The sequence below is a fragment of the Dreissena polymorpha genome, chromosome 1 (genome assembly GCF_020536995.1).
Source record: "Dreissena polymorpha isolate Duluth1 chromosome 1, UMN_Dpol_1.0, whole genome shotgun sequence".
Taxonomy (NCBI): Eukaryota; Metazoa; Mollusca; class Bivalvia; order Myida; family Dreissenidae; genus Dreissena; species Dreissena polymorpha.
This window is the reverse complement of record NC_068355.1, coordinates 178630220-178648681: the sequence shown is the minus strand read 5'-3', so window position 1 is coordinate 178648681 and position 18462 is coordinate 178630220. Positions and strand designations below refer to the sequence as shown.

Here is an 18462-nt window from a genome sequence, read left to right as displayed (position 1 = left end):
CAAAAAAATACTTAAAATTGAGGATATAATTTTTTTCAATATTTTATTTATTGAAGTCCAATGTATACATTCCCAAATTGTTCTGTAAACAGTCAAATAAGGATATTTATAAATCATTCATGTTGTTTATTACAATTTGTATCTGTTTTGATGCATGTATACATGTATGTACAGGGTGGGGGATAAATTTGAAATTATAAGACTTAATTATGGGTAGTCACATACTCAACAAACAAGCATTGACACCAGAGCTCCAGATAAAAATTAAGTCAAATTCTTATTTACTCCCTTTTTAAAAAATTAATTCTTATTTCACCCCCTATTTATAAAATTAATTCTTAACACTATATTACCAAATAATTTTTATTCATTGTTTTTGACACATCAACAATCCAACATTTTGGTTTATAGTCGTGGAAAAGCCTGGCTTTCTTTTCTGTTTCTTGCTTTCCCATAATCGGACAGCTTTTTCTGGCTCAAATGACCCCACATCTATCTTGCTCATCTTGCTTTTTTGCCTCCCACGATTCGATACACCGCTTCGGTCGGCCATTTTGATTTTTTTTATTTAAAACAGTAACTGACACTTCGGCTTAGGTCATAATGGCATTTTGGTCGCCGTTAAAGTCATATCAAAAAAATATATATTAAACATTTAATTTTAATGACATTTTGAAAGGGTATATTGTATATTACTTGTGTATACAAATTACGATAAGTGTAATTAAAAAGGTACAATAAACAGTAATGACTCTCCTGCAATACCAGGAGAACAGAATCGAGACCGTTTGGCCTTAGACCGTTCTTAGGTGTTGCCCTTTCTCACAGCAAACGCTTGAGTGACGTTGACTTAAAGTTGTAGTTTTAATTGAGCGCCTAGACGAGTCAGAACCGGGATGAAATATTTACCGTATATAATTTGCTACTGGAAGTTTTACGCATGTTCGAAAATGTCGAATTCGTGTTTTATTTTTTCAATGTGTAACTTTACGCAAAGATTTTAAATCTAAATCGTTATTTAAGAAATTTAATTCGTTTTTACGCCTTTACGCATGTTATCTGGAGCACTGATTGACACTCAAGACTAGTGTTCTAGACATAAAGGAATGTTCATTATTGCTTAAATCCCACTCCGTGCCAAAGTGAAAATGGCTATGTGCAGAAAGCAGTGATTTTTTTTCACCATTTTGGGAATGGGGGCCAGGTCACTTTGGATTGGGAAAAAATGCATCCTTTTGACTAAAATTGGGAAATTAATGTTGTCGATTGTATGCTTACAAATACTTAAAAATTGATAAGAAAAGTGATTTTATTATTATATTTAGTAAGGTTGAACTTACAGATCTGGATTTGGAGATAATTGACATGTTTAGATTTAAAAAAAAATATAATCTTTTTTGGAAACCTCAAATTGGGAAATTTTAGGTCCCATTTAGGAAAAATATATACTTTTTTCCATTGCGAATGGGTCCCCTACCAGACTCAAATTTTAACAGAAAAAAACACTAAAAAGCCAGAACAGCCCGCAAGTAACTCTCAGTCTGTTCATGCTGTTTGCTGTTTGTTGCTCATCAGTAATCTTAAATCTAGTTAATAAAGCCTTTAAACTTAAATCTAGTTAATAAAACCTTTAAACTTAAATCTAGTTAATAAAGCCTTTAAACTTAAATCTAGTTAATAAAGCCTTTAAACTTAAATCTAGTTAATAAAGTCTTTAAACTTAAATCTAGTTAATAAAGCCATTAAACTTAAATCTAGTTAATAAAGCCTTTAAACCTCAATCTAGTTAATAAAGTCTTTAAACTTAAATCTAGTTAATAAAGTCTTTAAACTTAAATCTAGTTAGTAAAGCCTTTAAACTTAAATCTAGTTAATAAAGCCTTTAAATTAAATCTAGTTAGTAAAGTCTTTAAACTTAAATCAAGTTAATAAAGTCTTTAAATTTAAATCTAGTTAGTAAAGTCTTTAACTTTAACTTTAGAAGGAAACAACACAAACGTGTCAAAATACATATGAGTGGTTCTCTGTAAAATGGGTGTTTAATGCATGCGCGTAAAGTGTGGTCCCAGATTAGCCTGTGTAGTCTGCACAGGGACTAAATGCATGTGTGTAAAGTGTGGTCCCAGATTAGCCTGTGTAGTCTGTACAGGGACTAAATGCATGTGTGTAAAGTGTGGTCCCAGATTAGCCTGTGTAGTCTGCACAGGGACTAAATGCATGTGTGTAAAGTGTGGTCACAGATTAGCCTGTGTAGTCTGCACAGGGACTAAATGCATGTGTGTAAAGTGTGGTTCCAGATTAGCCTGTGTAGTCTGTACAGGAACTAAATGCATGTGTGTAAAGTGTGGTCCCACAGTAGCCTGTGTAGTCTGTACAGGGACTAAATGCATGTGTGTAAAGTGTGGTCCCAGATTAGCCAGTGCAGTCTGTACAGGGACTAAATGCATGTGTGTAAAGTGTGGTCCCAGATTAGCCTTCTTCTTTAAAATAAATCTGTCTAGTGGAAAGTGTTGTACCTTATTAGCCTGTGTAGTCTGTACAGGGACTAAATGCATGTGTGTAAAGTGTGGTCCCAGATTAGCCTGTGTAGTCTGCTCAGGCTAATCTGGGACAACTCTTTCTGCCTAAATTGGATTTTTGTCAAAACGAGACTCTTACTTAAAAAAATACAATAAACTCGGAAAGTGTCGTCCCTGATAAGCCTGTGTGGACTGCACAGGCTAATCAGGAATGACACTTTATGCACATACATGAAAACCCCCTTTTTTCATAGCGGGTCTCATATCTACATTTTAAGTGGTATTAAGGGTTATACAAATCTAGCCCTGATTTTGTACTACAATTCTTCAGTTTGTTACAGGATATAAGCTCACATTACTCATGTCACAGTACACAGGAATTTAAATTTAACTATTAAAGATTGTTTATGGCTGGTTTGTCAAGCAACGTAAGAATGCTACAGGGTGTACTAGCATTTCATTATCACAGACAAGCTGCTGTAATTATTGCATAATCAAAGATAATAGTTGGCTGAACTCTTTTGTGATCCATGAAATCATTTTGGTGATATTTACAAAACACAATTATACAGTATACATTGTGGTGTAAACAGCATGTAATTGTTACTTGCCAGGGGCAATACAAATTAGTGCAATGTAGCCAGGTTAATTAGATTACATTTATGTATTTAATCCTAATTATGTTGGTTAATACATATTTTTGATACTTAAAGCTTAGATTTGTTTACATTTCTTTTGAGAGACAAACTGCTAAGTATTTTAGTTGAGTGTATGTTATCTTTACCTAATAAAATATCAATGTTGCAATAAAGCAGTATTTAAGTACTACTACTACTACTACTAGTAGTAGAAGTAGTAGTAGTAGTAGTAGTTATAATAATAATAATAATAATAATAATAATTATTATTATTATTATAATAATAAAAATAAAAATGAAAATAATAATAATAAAATAATAATTAAAATATTAACAAATAATTTTAATTTGTAAAAAATAAAAACAAATTCTGATAACTGACAATTAAAATGTTATTAGTCATTATTATAGCTATGGTGTTGGTGATAATGATGATGATCAGGTTTTTTTTCCACTTTTTGGGAAGATAGCCCATGGCTTTGGAATTGGGAATTTTATCGGCATTTTCATGAAATTGGGAAAATAAATACACTAGCCTTTTTTTCCACACGAAAAGTCCACTGATTAGGGAAATACTAAATTTGATTTAACTCTTTATAATCATTCAAATTAAAAGAAAAAAAATCATATAATACTTTGTTAGTTGTAATTGAATTAAAATTGAGATAAAATACACATAAGACTTCTTTAAAAAAAAAAAAAAAAAAAATTTTTTTTTTTTTTTCAATTGGGAATTTTTTGCCACATTTTGGGAAAAAAGTATACTTTTTGGGATTGGGAACATAGCCGAATTTCTGCTATAAAATCGGGCCAAAAAAACCCCTGATGATGATGCATTTTATAAATAAATATTCTGTTTAAAAAGGTTGTTCACCAGTCTAAATTAATTCACTATCACATACATGTACAAGGAAGGTTTGACATACAATAAATATTGACAATTTTCTGATACTGATAACTTGTATAAACATAAATTTTCCTCAAAGGAAATTATTGCTAATCCTGGTGGTACTTACATGTAATAGTCACAGTAAAAATAAGCCTTGCTTTGGGTAAAATGGGGCTAAATTCATCTTTGGTCACCCATTTATGCCTAGTGGACTCTCTCATCACCCATTTATGCCTAGTGGACTCTCTCATCACCCATTTATGCCTAGTGGATTCTCTCATCCTTCTAAAATGTATCAATTTATTTCCATAATTAGGGATGTCTAGTATATTTATTTGTATTTTTAGAATATTTCTTACAGAAATTCCTTTAAGCAAACAGATGCTAGGCATAAATAGGTTAAGTGTTGAGTCCCAGATGAGCCTATGCAGTTTGCACAGGCCAATTAGGGATGACAATTTCTGCATAGACTGGACTTTTGTTAGGAGAGATTTCCTTTAAATGAAAAGTTCCAATTAAAAGCAGAAAGTGTCATCCCTGGCCTGCGCAGGCTGCTACGAACGTACATGCATGAATTCCAGTTTTTGCAGAGGATCGATTAGGCTCAAATTCTATTAATAAGAAATTATACCGAGTGAGAACAAGAAGTTTGTATAGGACTCGCTACAAGGTGTGCTGAAATTTATTATTAAAATTTAAACGCACACACAACATTTTCTAGAGTTCTTGAAAAATAAGTTTGGCCCTTTTTAGCATGATTGCTTAAAACACAGAATTATGTAAAGTTCGAATTAGACACTTTTCAAGGGACCTTTTCACATTTTGGTAAAGTGACAAAATTGAAAAAAAAATCATTTCAGAAATCGCAAAATTTTATTTTGTTGAACATTGTAATTATGATATTTGCAAGGAAAAAGTGATACTGAACATTTACCATACACTTAAATATCTATTATCTGCACCTTTTGAGAATTTAAAAAGCTAAAAAATTATTAAGCGTTACAAAGGCAAAACGATTGAATGATTTGTAGAGTTCTGTTGTTATTGTTATATTTTGTGACACTACAAGGATTGCTTATATAAAGTATGAAGTACACCACTGACTGTACGTATCAGCACGCATGGCCAAGTGGTTTGAGAGCTCAGACTTTTACTCCAGGGGTCAGTGGTTTGAGAGCTCAGACTTTTACTCCAGGGGTCAGTGGTTTGAGAGCTCAGACTTTTACTCCAGGGGTCAGTGGTTTGAGAGCTCAGACTTTTACTCCAGGGGTCAGTGGTTTGAGAGCTCAGACTTTTACTCCAGGGGTCAGTGGTTTGAGAGCTCAGACTTTTACTCCAGGGGTCAGTGGTTTGAGAGCTCAGACTTTTACTCCAGGGGTCAGTGGTTTGAGAGCTCAGACTTTTACTCCAGGGGTCAGTGGTTTGAGAGCTCAGACTTTTACTCCAGGGGTCAGTGGTTTGAGAGCTCAGACTTTACTCCAGGGGTCAGTGGTTTGAGAGCTCAGACTTTTACTCCAGGGGTCAGTGGTTTGAGAGCTCAGACTTTTACTCCAGGGGTCAGTGGTTTGAGAGCTCAGACTTTTACTCCAGGGGTCAGTGGTTCGAGAGCTCAGACTTTTACTCCAGGGGTCAGTGGTTTGAGAGCTCAGACTTTTACTCCAGGGGTCAGTGGTTTGAGAGCTCAGACTTTTACTCCAGGGGTCAGTGGTTTGAGAGCTCAGACTTTTACTCTAGGGGTCAGTGGTTTGAGAGCTCAGACTTTTACTCCAGGGGTCAGTGGTTTGAGAGCTCAGACTTTACTCCAGGGGTCAGTGGTTTGAGAGCTCAGACTTTTACTCCAGGGGTCAGTGGTTTGAGAGCTCAGACTTTTACTCCAGGGGTCAGTGGTTCGAGAGCTCAGACTTTTACTCCAAGGGTCAGTGGTTCGAGAGCTCAGACTTTTACTCCAGGGGTCAGTGGTTTGAGAGCTCAGACTTTTACTCCAGGGGTCAGTGGTTTGAGAGCTCAGACTTTACTCCAGGGGTCAGTGGTTTGAGAGCTCAGACTTTTACTCCAGGGGTCAGTGGTTTGAGAGCTCAGACTTTTACTCCAGGGGTCAGTGGTTTGAGAGCTCAGACTTTTACTCTAGGGGTCAGTGGTTTGAGCCCAGTTGAGGATTATATTTTATATTTATTCTTGTTTTTTATTTGGAGCTTTTCAGTTCCAATGTTTACATTTATCAATTCAATGCATAGACAAACTTAAATACATGCCAAAATCTATGTAAAGGTCCCTTTAATTCATCAATCGAACACATCAATTGTGTCAGTATTTACACCATAAGAACATTTATTTCAATCAATCTTTTTTTTTAAACACTCCACGGTAAATTATCGTTTTCTTTAACCTGCAGCATTAACCAGAACAGGTGTAAAATTAAGTTGATGAAAGATTGCTATAAATTAAAAGACAGTTGATTTGTTCATGTAAATAAATAAGCAACTTATATTATATTCCCTGATCAGTGAAACTTTAACCTTACAAAGGCAGAGTTAATTGCTTGATCAGCATTGTTTTTTTGCCATTGTGGGATTATGGAGCTTAAGGGTCCTTTGGATTAGGAAAAATCACGTCGTTTTTACTAAAATTGGGACATTGGTGTTGTTTGTTTTTGATAACAAATTGTTCAACATTGAGAATAAGTGCTTTCAATTTGATATTGACATAAAATTTCAATTTTTTTATTGGGGGGGGGGGGAATTCCCATTTGATATAAAGCTATAATTTTCGATGTTGGGAATGGGGCACAATTTTGGTCCCAGTAATCAAGGGCTTTTTTGCCCTTCCTTAGCAAGGGCCTTAAAATAGCACCTTCCCCAAAGAGAAAGGCCCCTTACCCTAAGAGAATTTCATGAAAATGATGCAATTTTTCCCAAATTTTAATCTTTATACTTTGGTAAATTTTCTTCCTTTTTTAATTTTAATGGATAATTTTCACCCCAAAATTGAAGGCCAGGCCCTTTTCCCCAATCAACAAAAAAGCCCTGCTGATAAATTTTCCCCAAAAATTAAAGGCCAGGCCCTTTTCCCCAATCAACAAAAAAGCCTGTTGTTATCACTCGATCAGGAAAATTATTAATCTACATGATGTTTAATGTTGATTGTCGCAATGAGGTCAAATCTGTGTTAGCTAGACATCATTATTACAATCATTATTACATCGATGATTTCTATCCAACTAAAGTCAAGTCTCTTTCCCCTTGGGGCACATTCTTGTGAAGGTCACAGTGCAGTATGATGTGTAGGTTACAGTGCAATATGAGGTGTATAGAGTATAGCTGTCACTCAATTAGAGAAAACACATAACAGTGTTTTCCATGAAATTGGAATAAGACATCAAACCAGGAGTTGAAATCTCTTTATTATGTTGGTGATTTTCTTTTACAAAAATGTTCATTTAACGTTCTGAATGCATTATTTTTATTTTCTGTCTGTACTTTAAATATATGTTTTTAATTAGCACTTGAATTGTTTCATTAACACTGTGATGGTATGTATCATTTTGACTGTGATCATGCACACAATTGGATACAGATTTTTTAATAGGATTTTAAAAATACAATTTAAGATACAATTATGTATATATGGCATTGTCTACTTTAATAATACTTGAGTCTCGCTCTGTGAAAATGAATGTGCGTAAAGTGTTGTCACAGGTTTAAGCCTGTGCAGTCCACACAGGCTTATCAGGGACGATACTTTCCACTTAGACTAGTTTTTTGCTAAAAAGAGACTTTCTTTATATGAAAAAATATCATAAAAGCTGGAAGTGTTTTCCCTGATTAGCCTGTGTTGACTGCACAGGCTAATCTGGGACCAGTACACTTTATGCACATGCATTAAACCCCCTTTTCACAGAGCAAGACACACTTTTCATTAATTTTTCAAAATTAAAACAACAGGTTAAAGTGCATCGTTGTTGAAAAACAAAGTATATTGCAGGGTTGATGTCTTACGCCAACTTTACATAATAGAGTTTTCATTGGTCAATGTGCAAAAATGGCCCAATTTCAAGAATTGGACCTGTCCACCTGATTTTGAGTGGAATTTACTTGTTTGTCTGAGTGAAACTGAAAAAGCAAACAACTTATGCCCTGAAACTGAAAGGGATAATTATGTATGCTAATATTTTACCTTATTCTTGATTATGATTTATTGAAATAGTGGCTAAAGATGGAGTACTTGAACTAGAGGGATATTAGTGATATTGTGGTCATTTTTTGGATTATACAAATGTGCTAGTGCAAAACTGTTGGGAGTATACTAGAACAGAACTGTTGGAAATACACAGGTACATGTAGCATCACAGATTCATTGACACTGGTCTCTATACAATGATAGAAAGCATTAAATCCAACTTGTTCTCAAGATTATGAAGAAAATAAGTCTAAATAATCTGTCCAGTTTGCCTGACATGTATATACAATACCATTTTTTGCCCTGTTATTCAAAAACGCAACTTTCATGGAATATGTTTATATGGATAGTTCTTTATCGCCACTGTCTATATATACATGTTGTGGAATACAATAATAATTATATGTAATTTGCAGTGAATTCAGAAACTTTAATGTGTATGTTTTTGTCTGATTCTTTGAAAGGTGGAATTCTCTGTTATCAATTCAATTGCTGTAATCAAAAGTTCCGAACAACTTATGGAATAGATGTTTATCTTTAAGCGCATTAGTTCCGAACAACTTTTGGAATAAATGTTTATCTTTAAGTGCATTCGCATTTAATATATATGGATATGGATATGAGTTGTGCCGTGGCAAAACTGGGCTTAATGCATGTGAAGCGTGAAGTGTTGTCCAAGATTAGCCTGTGCAGTCTGCACAAGCTTTAATTATCAGGGATGACACTTTCTATCAGGGATGACACTTTCTGTCAGGGATGACACTTTCTGTCAGGGATGACACTTTCTGTCAGGGATGACACTTTCTGCTTTTATGGATTTTTTTTTGTTTAAGGGAAGTCTTTTTTAAACGAAAATCCAGTCTGCCTAAAAAGTGTCTTTGTGGAATTCACAGGCTAATCTGGAATTACACTTTACCGACATGCACTAAGCCATGTTTAACCCTTACCACTTGGAAGCAAAGTGAAAATGGCTATGTGCAAACAGCATTAAACCAGAACAGCCTGCGAGTAACTCACAGTCTGTTTAGGTTTTATGCTGTTTGCTGCTCGTCAGTATCTAAGGTTTGGAGATGAAGCCTTAAAAACTTGAATCTAGTAAGAAAGGTCTTTAATAAAATAAATTAACCATCATAGTTTACTCGAAGCCATGTTTTACACTTATGACTGTTGTTCTGGCTTTATCTCTTGTAGATATTGAAAGGGAAAGAATAGGCGTTCACTACTAAATATCTGAAAATGACAAAGTTAGAGACATATGTTAAAATTTGCACTGAAAAAGGTTACATTCAACTAGAAAATGGCCGAAAAATTAAGGTGTAAAAAACTATTGAATTTGATTTTTGTCAAGGTCTTTCTTGGTTTGAACATGATATTTTTTATTGCTTAAATTGATTACTCTTAGAATAACCTTTTAGAAAAGGTATGGTCATGGGGGTTTCTATGTGCAAAATGTTGCATTTATTTTCGCTTTAAGTTGTCGCTTTTACATTGAATTATATTGGGCAATTATTTAGTATATTGTGACCTTCAATAGGGTTACATTACACACTATTTCAGTGGGGTTACATTACACCATGATTTTCTGTGTTTTAGGGACCAGGCTGGAAGTTAGCGCGCAGCAAGTCTACCCCGCTCACCGGCCCCCGTACCGTCCACATCCCCCGCACTGAGCGGGGCTACGGGTTCACTCTACGACACTTCATTGTTTACCCACCAGCACCAAAGAACTTCCTGAAGGTAAGACGGCTTGTTCAAGGGGAAGGAGGGTTGAGCATTTTGATGTTTCATTGATTTGGAAGATTTATTTTATTGAAGATCCTGCCTGAAGTGGGAAATAGATCGTATATTGTGAAAAGGATTTGCTGAATCTTCTGCCATTATATGATGCCATATAAAAACTTTTATTTCTGGGCAACAGAAAAGCATCATCAATGCATGTAAAGAATAACTGAGTAGAGATGAATTCTCCCAGTGAGTGAGTAGAGCTGAATTCTCCCAGTGAGTGAGTAGAGATGATTTCTCCCTGTGAGTGAGTAGAGATGAATTCTCCCAGTGAGTGATTAGAGATGAATTCTCCCAGTGAGTCTACACTCTCCTACTATTGAGCCTCTCCCAGTGAGTCTACACTCTCCTACTATTGTGCCTCTCTCAGTGAGTCTACACTCTCCTACTATTGAGCCTCTCCCAGTGAGTCTACACTCTCCTACTATTGAGCCTCTCCCAGTGAGTCTACACTGTCCTACTATTGAGCCTCTCCCTGTGAGTCTACACTCTCCTACTATTGAGCCTCTCCCAGTGAGTCTACACTCTCCTACTATTGAGCCTCTCCCAGTGAGTCTACACTCTCCTACTATTGAGCCTCTCCCAGTGAGTCTACACTCTCCTACTATTGAGCCTATCCCAGTGAGTCTACACTCTCCTACTATTGAGCCTCTCCCAGTGAGTCTACACTGTCCTACTATTGAGCCTCTCTCAGTGAGTCTACACTCTCCTACTATTGAGCCTCTCCCAGTGAGTCTACACTCTCCTACTATTGAGCCCCTCCCAGTGAGTCTACACTCTCCTACTATTGAGCCTCTCCCAGTGAGTCTACACTCTCCTACTATTGAGCCTCTCCCAGTGAGTATACACTCTCCTACTATTGAGCCTCTCCCAGTGTTAGTCTACACTCTCCTACTATTGAGCCTCTCCCAGTGAGTCTACACTCTCCTACTATTGAGCCTCTCCCAGTGTTAGTCTACACTCTCCTACTATTGAGCCTCTCCCAGTGAGTCTACACTCTCCTACTATTGAGCCTCTCCCAGTGAGTACACTCTCCTACTATTGAGCCTATCCCAGTGAGTCTACACTCTCCTACTATTGAGCCTCTCCCAGTGTTAGTCTACACTCTCCTACTATTGAGCCTCTCCCAGTGAGTCTACACTCTCCTACTATTGAGCCTCTCCCAGTGAGTCTACACTCTCCTACTATTGAGCCTCTCCCAGTGAGTCTACACTCTCCTACTATTGAGCCTCTCCCAGTGAGTCTACACTCTCCTACTATTGAGCCTCTCCCAGTGAGTCTACACTCTCCTACTATTGAGGCCTCTCCCAGTGAGTCTACACTCTCCTACTATTGAGCCTCTCCCAGTGAATCTACACTCTCCTACTATTGAGCCTCTCCCAGTGAGTCTACACTCTCCTACTATTGAGCCTCTCCCAGTGAGTCTACACTCTCCTACTATTGAGCCTCTCCCAGTGAGTCTACACTCTCCTACTATTGAGCCTCTCCCAGTGAGTCTACACTCTCCTACTATTGAGCCTCTCCCAGTGAGTCTACACTCTCCTACTATTGAGCCTCTCCCAGTGAGTCTACACTCTCCTACTATTGAGCCTCTCTCAGTGAGTCTACACTCTCCTACTATTGAGCCTCTCCCAGTGAGTCTACACTCTCCTACTATTGAGCCTCTCTCAGTGAGTCTACACTCCTACTATTGAGCCTCTCCCAGTGAGTCTACACTCTCCTACTATTGAGCCTCTCTCAGTGAGTCTACACTCCTACTATTGAGCCTCTCCCAGTGAGTCTACACTCTCCTACTATTGAGCCTCTCCCAGTGAGTCTACACTCTCCTACTATTGAGCCTCTCCAGTGGTCTACATTCTACTTGAGCCTCTCCCAGTGAGTCTACACTCTCCTACTATTGAGCCTCTCCCAGTGAGTCTACACTCTCCTACTATTGAGCCTCTCCCAGTGAGTCTACACTCTCCTACTATTGAGCCTCTCCCAGTGAGTACACTCTCCTACTATTGAGCCTATCCCAGTGAGTCTACACTCTCCTACTATTGAGCCTCTCCCAGTGTTAGTCTACACTCTCCTACTATTGAGCCTCTCCCAGTGAGTCTACACTCTCCTACTATTGAGCCTCTCCCAGTGAGTCTACACTCTCCTACTATTGAGCCTCTCCCAGTGAGTCTACACTCTCCTACTATTGAGCCTCTCCCAGTGAGTCTACACTCTCCTACTATTGAGCCTCTCCCAGTGAGTCTACACTCTCCTACTATTGAGCCTCTCCCAGTGAGTCTACACTCTCCTACTATTGAGCCTCTCCCAGTGAGTCTACACTCTCCTACTATTGAGCCTCTCCCAGTGAAGTCTACACTCTCCTACTAGTGAGCCTCTCCCAGTGAGTCTACACTCTCCCAGTGAGTCTACACTCTCCTACTATTGAGCCTCTCCCAGTGAGTCTACACTCTCCTACTATTGAGCCTCTCTCCAGTGAGTCTACACTCTCCTACTATTGAGCCTCTCCCAGTGAGTCTACACTCTCCTACTATTGAGCCTCTCCCAGTGAGTCTACACTCTCCTACTATTGAGCCTCTCCCAGTGAGTCTACACTCTCCTACTATTGAGCCTCTCCCAGTGAGTCTACACTCTCCTACTATTGAGCCTCTCCCAGTGAGTCTACACTCTCCTACTATTGAGCCTCTCCCAGTGAGTCTACACTCTCCTACTATTGAGCCTCTCCCAGTGAGTCTACACTCTCCTACTATTGAGCCTCTCCCAGTGTAGTCTACACTCTCCTACTATTGAGCCTCTCCCAGTGAGTCTACACTCTCCTACTATTGAGGCCTCTCCCAGTGAGTCTACACTCTCCTACTATTGAGCCTCTCCCAGTGAGTCTACACTAGCTCTCCCAGTGAGTCTAGTGAGCCTCTCCCAGTGAGTCTACACTCTCCTACTATTGAGCCTCTCCCAGTGAGTCTACACTCTCCTACTATTGAGCCTCTCCCAGTGAGTCTACACTCTCCTACTATTGGACCTCTCCCAGTGAGTCTACACTCTCCTACTATTGAGCCCTCTCCAATGAGTCTACACTCTCCTACTATTGAGCCTCTCCCAGTGAGTCTACACTCTCCTACTATTGAGAGCCTCTCCCAGTGAGTCTACACTCTCCTACTATTGAGCCTCTTCCATGAGTTCTACACTCTCCTACTATGAGCTCTCTCCGTGAGTCTACACTCTCCTACTATTGAGCCTCTCCTCAGTGAGTCTACCTCTCCTAACTATTGAGCCTCTCCCAGTGAGTCTACACTCTCCTACTATTGACCTCTCTCAGTGAGTCTACACTCTCCTACTATTGAGCCTCTCCCAGTGAGTATACACTCTCCTACTATTGAGCCTCTCCCAGTGAGTCTACACTCTCCTACTATTGAGCCTCTCTCAGTGAGTCTACACTCTCCTACTATTGAGCCTCTCTCAGTGAGTCTACATCTCCTACTATTGAGCCTCTCCCGTGAGTCTACACTCTCCTACTATTGAGGCCTCTCTCAGTGAGTCTACACTCTCCTACTATTGAGCCTCTCCCAGTGAGTCTACACTCTCCTACTATTGAGCCTCTCCCAGTGAGTCTACACTCTCCTACTATTGAGCCTCTCCCAGTGAGTCTACACTCTCCTACTATTGAGCCTCTCCTCAGTGAGTCTACACTCTCCTACTATTGAGCCTCTCCCAGTGAGTCTACACTCTCCTACTATTGAGCCTCTCCCAGTGAGTCTACACTCTCCTACTATTGAGCCTCTCCCAGTGAGTCTACACTCTCCTACTATTGAGCCTCTCCCAGTGAGTCTACACTCTCCTACTATTGAGCCTCTCCCAGTGAGTCTACACTCTCCTACTATTGAGCCTCTCCCAGTGAGTCTACACTCTCCTACTATTGAGCCTCTCTCCAGTGAGTCTACACTCTCCTTACTATTGAGCCTCTCCCAGTGAGTCTACACTCTCCTACTATTGAGCCTCTCCCAGTGAGTCTACACTCTCCTACTATTGAGCCTCTCCCAGTGAGTCTACACTCTCCTACTATTGAGCCTCTCCAGTGAGTCTACACTCTCCTACTATTGAGCCTCTCTCCATGAGTCTACACTCTCCTACTATTGAGCCTCTCCCAGTGAGTCTACACTCTCCTACTATTGAGCCTCTCCAGTGAGTCTACACTCTCCTACTATTGAGCCTCTCCCAGTGAGTCTACACTCTCCTACTATTGAGCCTCTCCAGTGAGTCTACACTCTCCTACTATTGAGCCTCTCCCAGTGAGTCTACACTCGCCTACTATTGAGCCTCTCCCAGTGAGTCTAACACTCTCCTACTATTGAGCCTCTCCCAGTGATCTACACTCTCCTACTATTGAGCCTCTCCAGTGAGTCTACACTCTCCTACTATTGAGCCTCTCCCAGTGAGTCTACACTCTCCTACTATTGAGCCTCTCCCAGTGAGTCTACACTCTCCTACTATTGAGCCTCTCCCAGTGAGTCTACACTCTCCTACTATTGAGCCTCTCCCAGTGAGTCTACACTCTCCTACTATTGAGCCTCTCCAGTGAGTCTACACTCTCCTACTATTGAGCCTCTCCCAGTGAGTCTACCTCTCCTACTTGAGCCTCCTACTATTGAGCCTCTCCCAGTGAGTCTACACTCTCCTACTATTGAGCCTTCCCTGTGAGTCTACACTCTCCTACTATTGAGCCTCTCCCAGTGAGTCTACACTCTCCTACTATTGAGCCTCTCCCAGTGAGTCTACACTCTCCTACTATTGAGCCTCAGTTCCCAGTTGATGCTCCCGTGAGTCTACACTCTCCTACTATTGAGCCTCTCCCAGTGAGTCTACACTCTCCTACTATTGAGCCTCTCTCCAGTGGAGTCCTACACTCTCCTACTATTGAGCCTCTCCCAGTGAGTCTACACTCTCCTACTATTGAGCCTCTCTCAGTGAGTCTACACTCTCCTACTATTGAGCCTCTCCATGTGAGTCTACACTCTCCTACTATTGAGCCTCTCCCAGTGAGTCTACACTCTCCTACTATTGAGCCTCTCCCAGTGAGTCTACACTCTCCTACTATTGAGCCTCTCTCCAGTGAGTCTACACTCTCCTACTATTGAGCCTCTCCCAGTGAGTCTACACTCTCCTACTATTGAGCCTCTCCAGTGAGTCTACACTCTCCTACTATTGAGCCTCTCCCAGTGAGTCTACACTCTCCTACTATTGAGCCTCTCGCAGTGAGTCTACACTCTCCTACTATTGAGCCTCTCCCAGTGAGTCTAACACTCCTCCTACTATTGAGCCTCTCCCAGTGAGTCTACACTCTCCCTACTATTGAGCCTCTCTCAGTGAGTCTACACTCCTCCTACTATTGAGCCTCTCTCAGTGAGTCTACACTCTCCTACTATTGAGCCTCTCCCAGTGAGTCTACACTCTCCTACTATTGAGCCTCTCCCAGTGAGTCTACACTCTCCTACTATTGAGGCCTCTCTCAGTGAGTCTACACTCTCCTACTATTGAGCCTCTCCCAGTGAGTCTACACTCTCCTACTATTGAGCCTCTCCCAGTGAGTCTACACTCTCCTACTATTGAGCCTCTCCCAGTGAGTCTACACTCTCCTACTATTGAGCCTCTCCCAGGGAGTCTACACTCTCCTACTATTGAGCCTCTCCCAGTGAGTCTACACTCTCCTACTATTGAGCCTCTCCTCAGTGAGTCTACACTCTCCTACTATTGAGCCTCTCCCAGTGAGTCTACACTCTCCTACTATTGAGCCTCTCCCAGTGAGTCTACACTCTCCTACTATTGAGCCTCTCTCCAGTGAGTCTACACTCTCCTACTATTGAGCCTCTCCCAGTGAGTCTACACTCTCCTACTATTGAGCCTCTCCCAGTGAGTCTACACTCTCCTACTAGTGAGCCTCTCCCAGTGAGTCTACACTCTCCTACTATTGAGCCTCTCCCAGTGAGTCTACACTCTCCTACTATTGAGCCTCTCCAGTGAGTCTACACTCTCCTACTATTGAGCCTCTCCAGTGAGTCTACACTCTCCTACGATTGAGCCTCTCCCAGTGAGTCTACACTCTCCTAACTATTGAGCCTCTCCCAGTGAGTCTACACTCTCCTACTATTGAGCCTCTCCCAGTGAGTCTACACTCTCCTACTATTGAGCCTCTCCCAGTGAGTCTACACTCTCCTACTATTGAGCCTCTCTCAGCTGAGTCTACACTCTCCTACTATTGAGCCTCTCCCAGTGAGTCTACACTCTCCTACTATTGAGCCTCTCCAGTGAGTCTACACTCTCCTACTATTGAGCCTCTCCCAGTGAGTCTACACTCTCCTACTATTGAGCCTCTCCCAGTGAGTCTACACTCTCCTACTATTGAGCCTCTCCCAGTGAGTCTACACTCTCCTACTATTGAGCCTCTCCCAGTGAGTCTACACTCTCCTACTATTTGAGGCCTCTCCCAGTGAGTCTACACTCTCCTACTATTGAGCCTCTCCCATGTGAGTCTACACTCTCCTACTATTGAGCCTCTCCCGTGAGTCTACACTCTCCTACTATTGAGCCTCTCCCAGTGAGTCTACACTCTCCTACTATTGAGCCTCTCCCAGTGAGTCTACACTCTCCTACTATTGAGCCTCTCCCAGTGAGTCTACACTCTCCTACTATTGAGCCTCTCCCAGTGAGTCCTACACTCTCCTACTATTGAGCCTCTCCAGTGAGTCTACACTCTCCTACTATTGAGCCCTCTCAGTGAGTCTACACTCTCCTACTATTGAGCCTCTCCCAGTGAGTCTACACTCTCCTACTATTGAGCCTCTCCAGTGAGTCTACACTCTCCTACTATTGAGCCTCTCCCAGTGAGTCTACACTCTCCTACTATGAGCCTCTCCAGTGAGTCTACACTCTCCTACTATTGAGCCTCTCCCAGTGAGTCTATCTACACTCTCCTATACTTGAGCCTCTCCCAGTGAGTCTACACTCTCCTACTATTGAGCCTCTCCCAGTGAGTCTACACTCTCCTACTATTGAGCCTCTCCCAGTGAGTCTACACTCTCCCTACTATTGAGCCTCTCCCAGTGAGTCTACACTCTCCTACTATTGAGCCTCTCCCAGGTGAGTCTACACTCTCCTACTATTGAGCCTCTCCCTAGTGAGTCTACACACTCTCCTACTATTGAGCCTCTCTCAGTGAGTCTACACTCTCCTACTATTGAGCCTCTCCCAGTGAGTCTACACTCTCCTACTATTGAGCCTCTCCCAGTGAGTCTACACTCTCCTACTATTGAGCCTCTCCCAGTGAGTCTACACTCTCCTACTATTGAGCCTCTCCCAGTGAGTCTACACTCTCCTACTATTGAGCCTCTCCCAGTGAGTCTACACTCTCCTACTATTGAGCCTCTCCCAGTGAGTCTACACTCTCCTACTATTGAGCCTCTCCCAGTGAGTCTACACTCTCCTACTATTGAGCCTCTCCCAGTGAGTCTACACTCTCCTACTATTGAGCCTCTCCCTAGTGAGTCTACACTCTCCTACTATTGAGCCTCTCCCATGTGAGTCTACACTCTCCTACTATTGAGCCTCTCCCAGTGAGTCTACACTCTCCTACTATTGAGCCTCTCCCAGTGAGTCTACACTCTCCTACTATTGAGCCTATCCCAGTGAGGTCTACACTCTCCTACTATTGAGCCCTCTCCCAGTGAGTCTACACTCTCCCTACTATTGAGCCTCTCCCCAGTGAGTCTACACTCTCCTACTATTGAGCCTATCTCCAGATGAGTCTACACTCTCCTACTATTGAGCCTCTCCCCGTGAGTCTACACTCTTCCTACTATTGAGCCTCTCCCATGAGTCTACATCTCCTACTATTGAGCCTCTCCCAGTGAGTCTAACACTCTCCTACTATGAGCCCTCTCCCAGTGAGTCTACACTCTCCTACTATTGAGCCTCTCCAGTTGAGTCTACACTCTCCTACTACTTGAGCCTCTCCCAGTGAGTCTACACTCTCCTACTATTGAGCCTCTCCCAGTGAGTCTACACTCTCCTACTATGTGAGCCTCTCCTACTATTGAGCCTCTCCAGTGAGTCTACACTCTCCTACTATTGAGCCTCTCCAGTGAGTCTACACTCTCCTACTATTGAGCCTCTCCCAGTGAGTCTACACTCTCTACTATTGAGCCTCTCCCAGTGAGTCTACACTCTCCTACTATTGAGCCTCTCCCAGTGAGTCTACACTCTCCTACTATTGAGCCTCTCCCAGTGAGGTCTACACTCTCCTACTATTGAGCCTCTCCCAGTGAGTCTACACTCTCCTACTATTGAGCCTCTCCCAGTGAGTCTACACTCTCCTACTATTGAGCCTCTCCCAGTGAGTCTACACTCTCCTACTATTGAGCCTCTCCCAGTGAGTCTACACTCTCCTACTATTGAGCCTCTCCCAGTGAGT

At 41.4% G+C, this 18462-nt stretch overlaps 1 protein-coding gene across 4 annotated transcripts in view; it reads left to right on the top strand.

Moving 5' to 3' along the window:
- The window catches only part of LOC127863158 (uncharacterized), a 123221-nt gene that overhangs the window by 29148 nt on the left and 75611 nt on the right, over positions 1–18462 (top strand). For all 4 annotated transcript variants that reach the window (XM_052402552.1, XM_052402563.1, XM_052402572.1 and 1 more), the window contains one exon: positions 9816–9959. In XM_052402552.1, coding sequence (XP_052258512.1) covers positions 9816–9959 — 144 coding nt within the window. The remainder of the gene's footprint in view (positions 1–9815; positions 9960–18462) is intronic.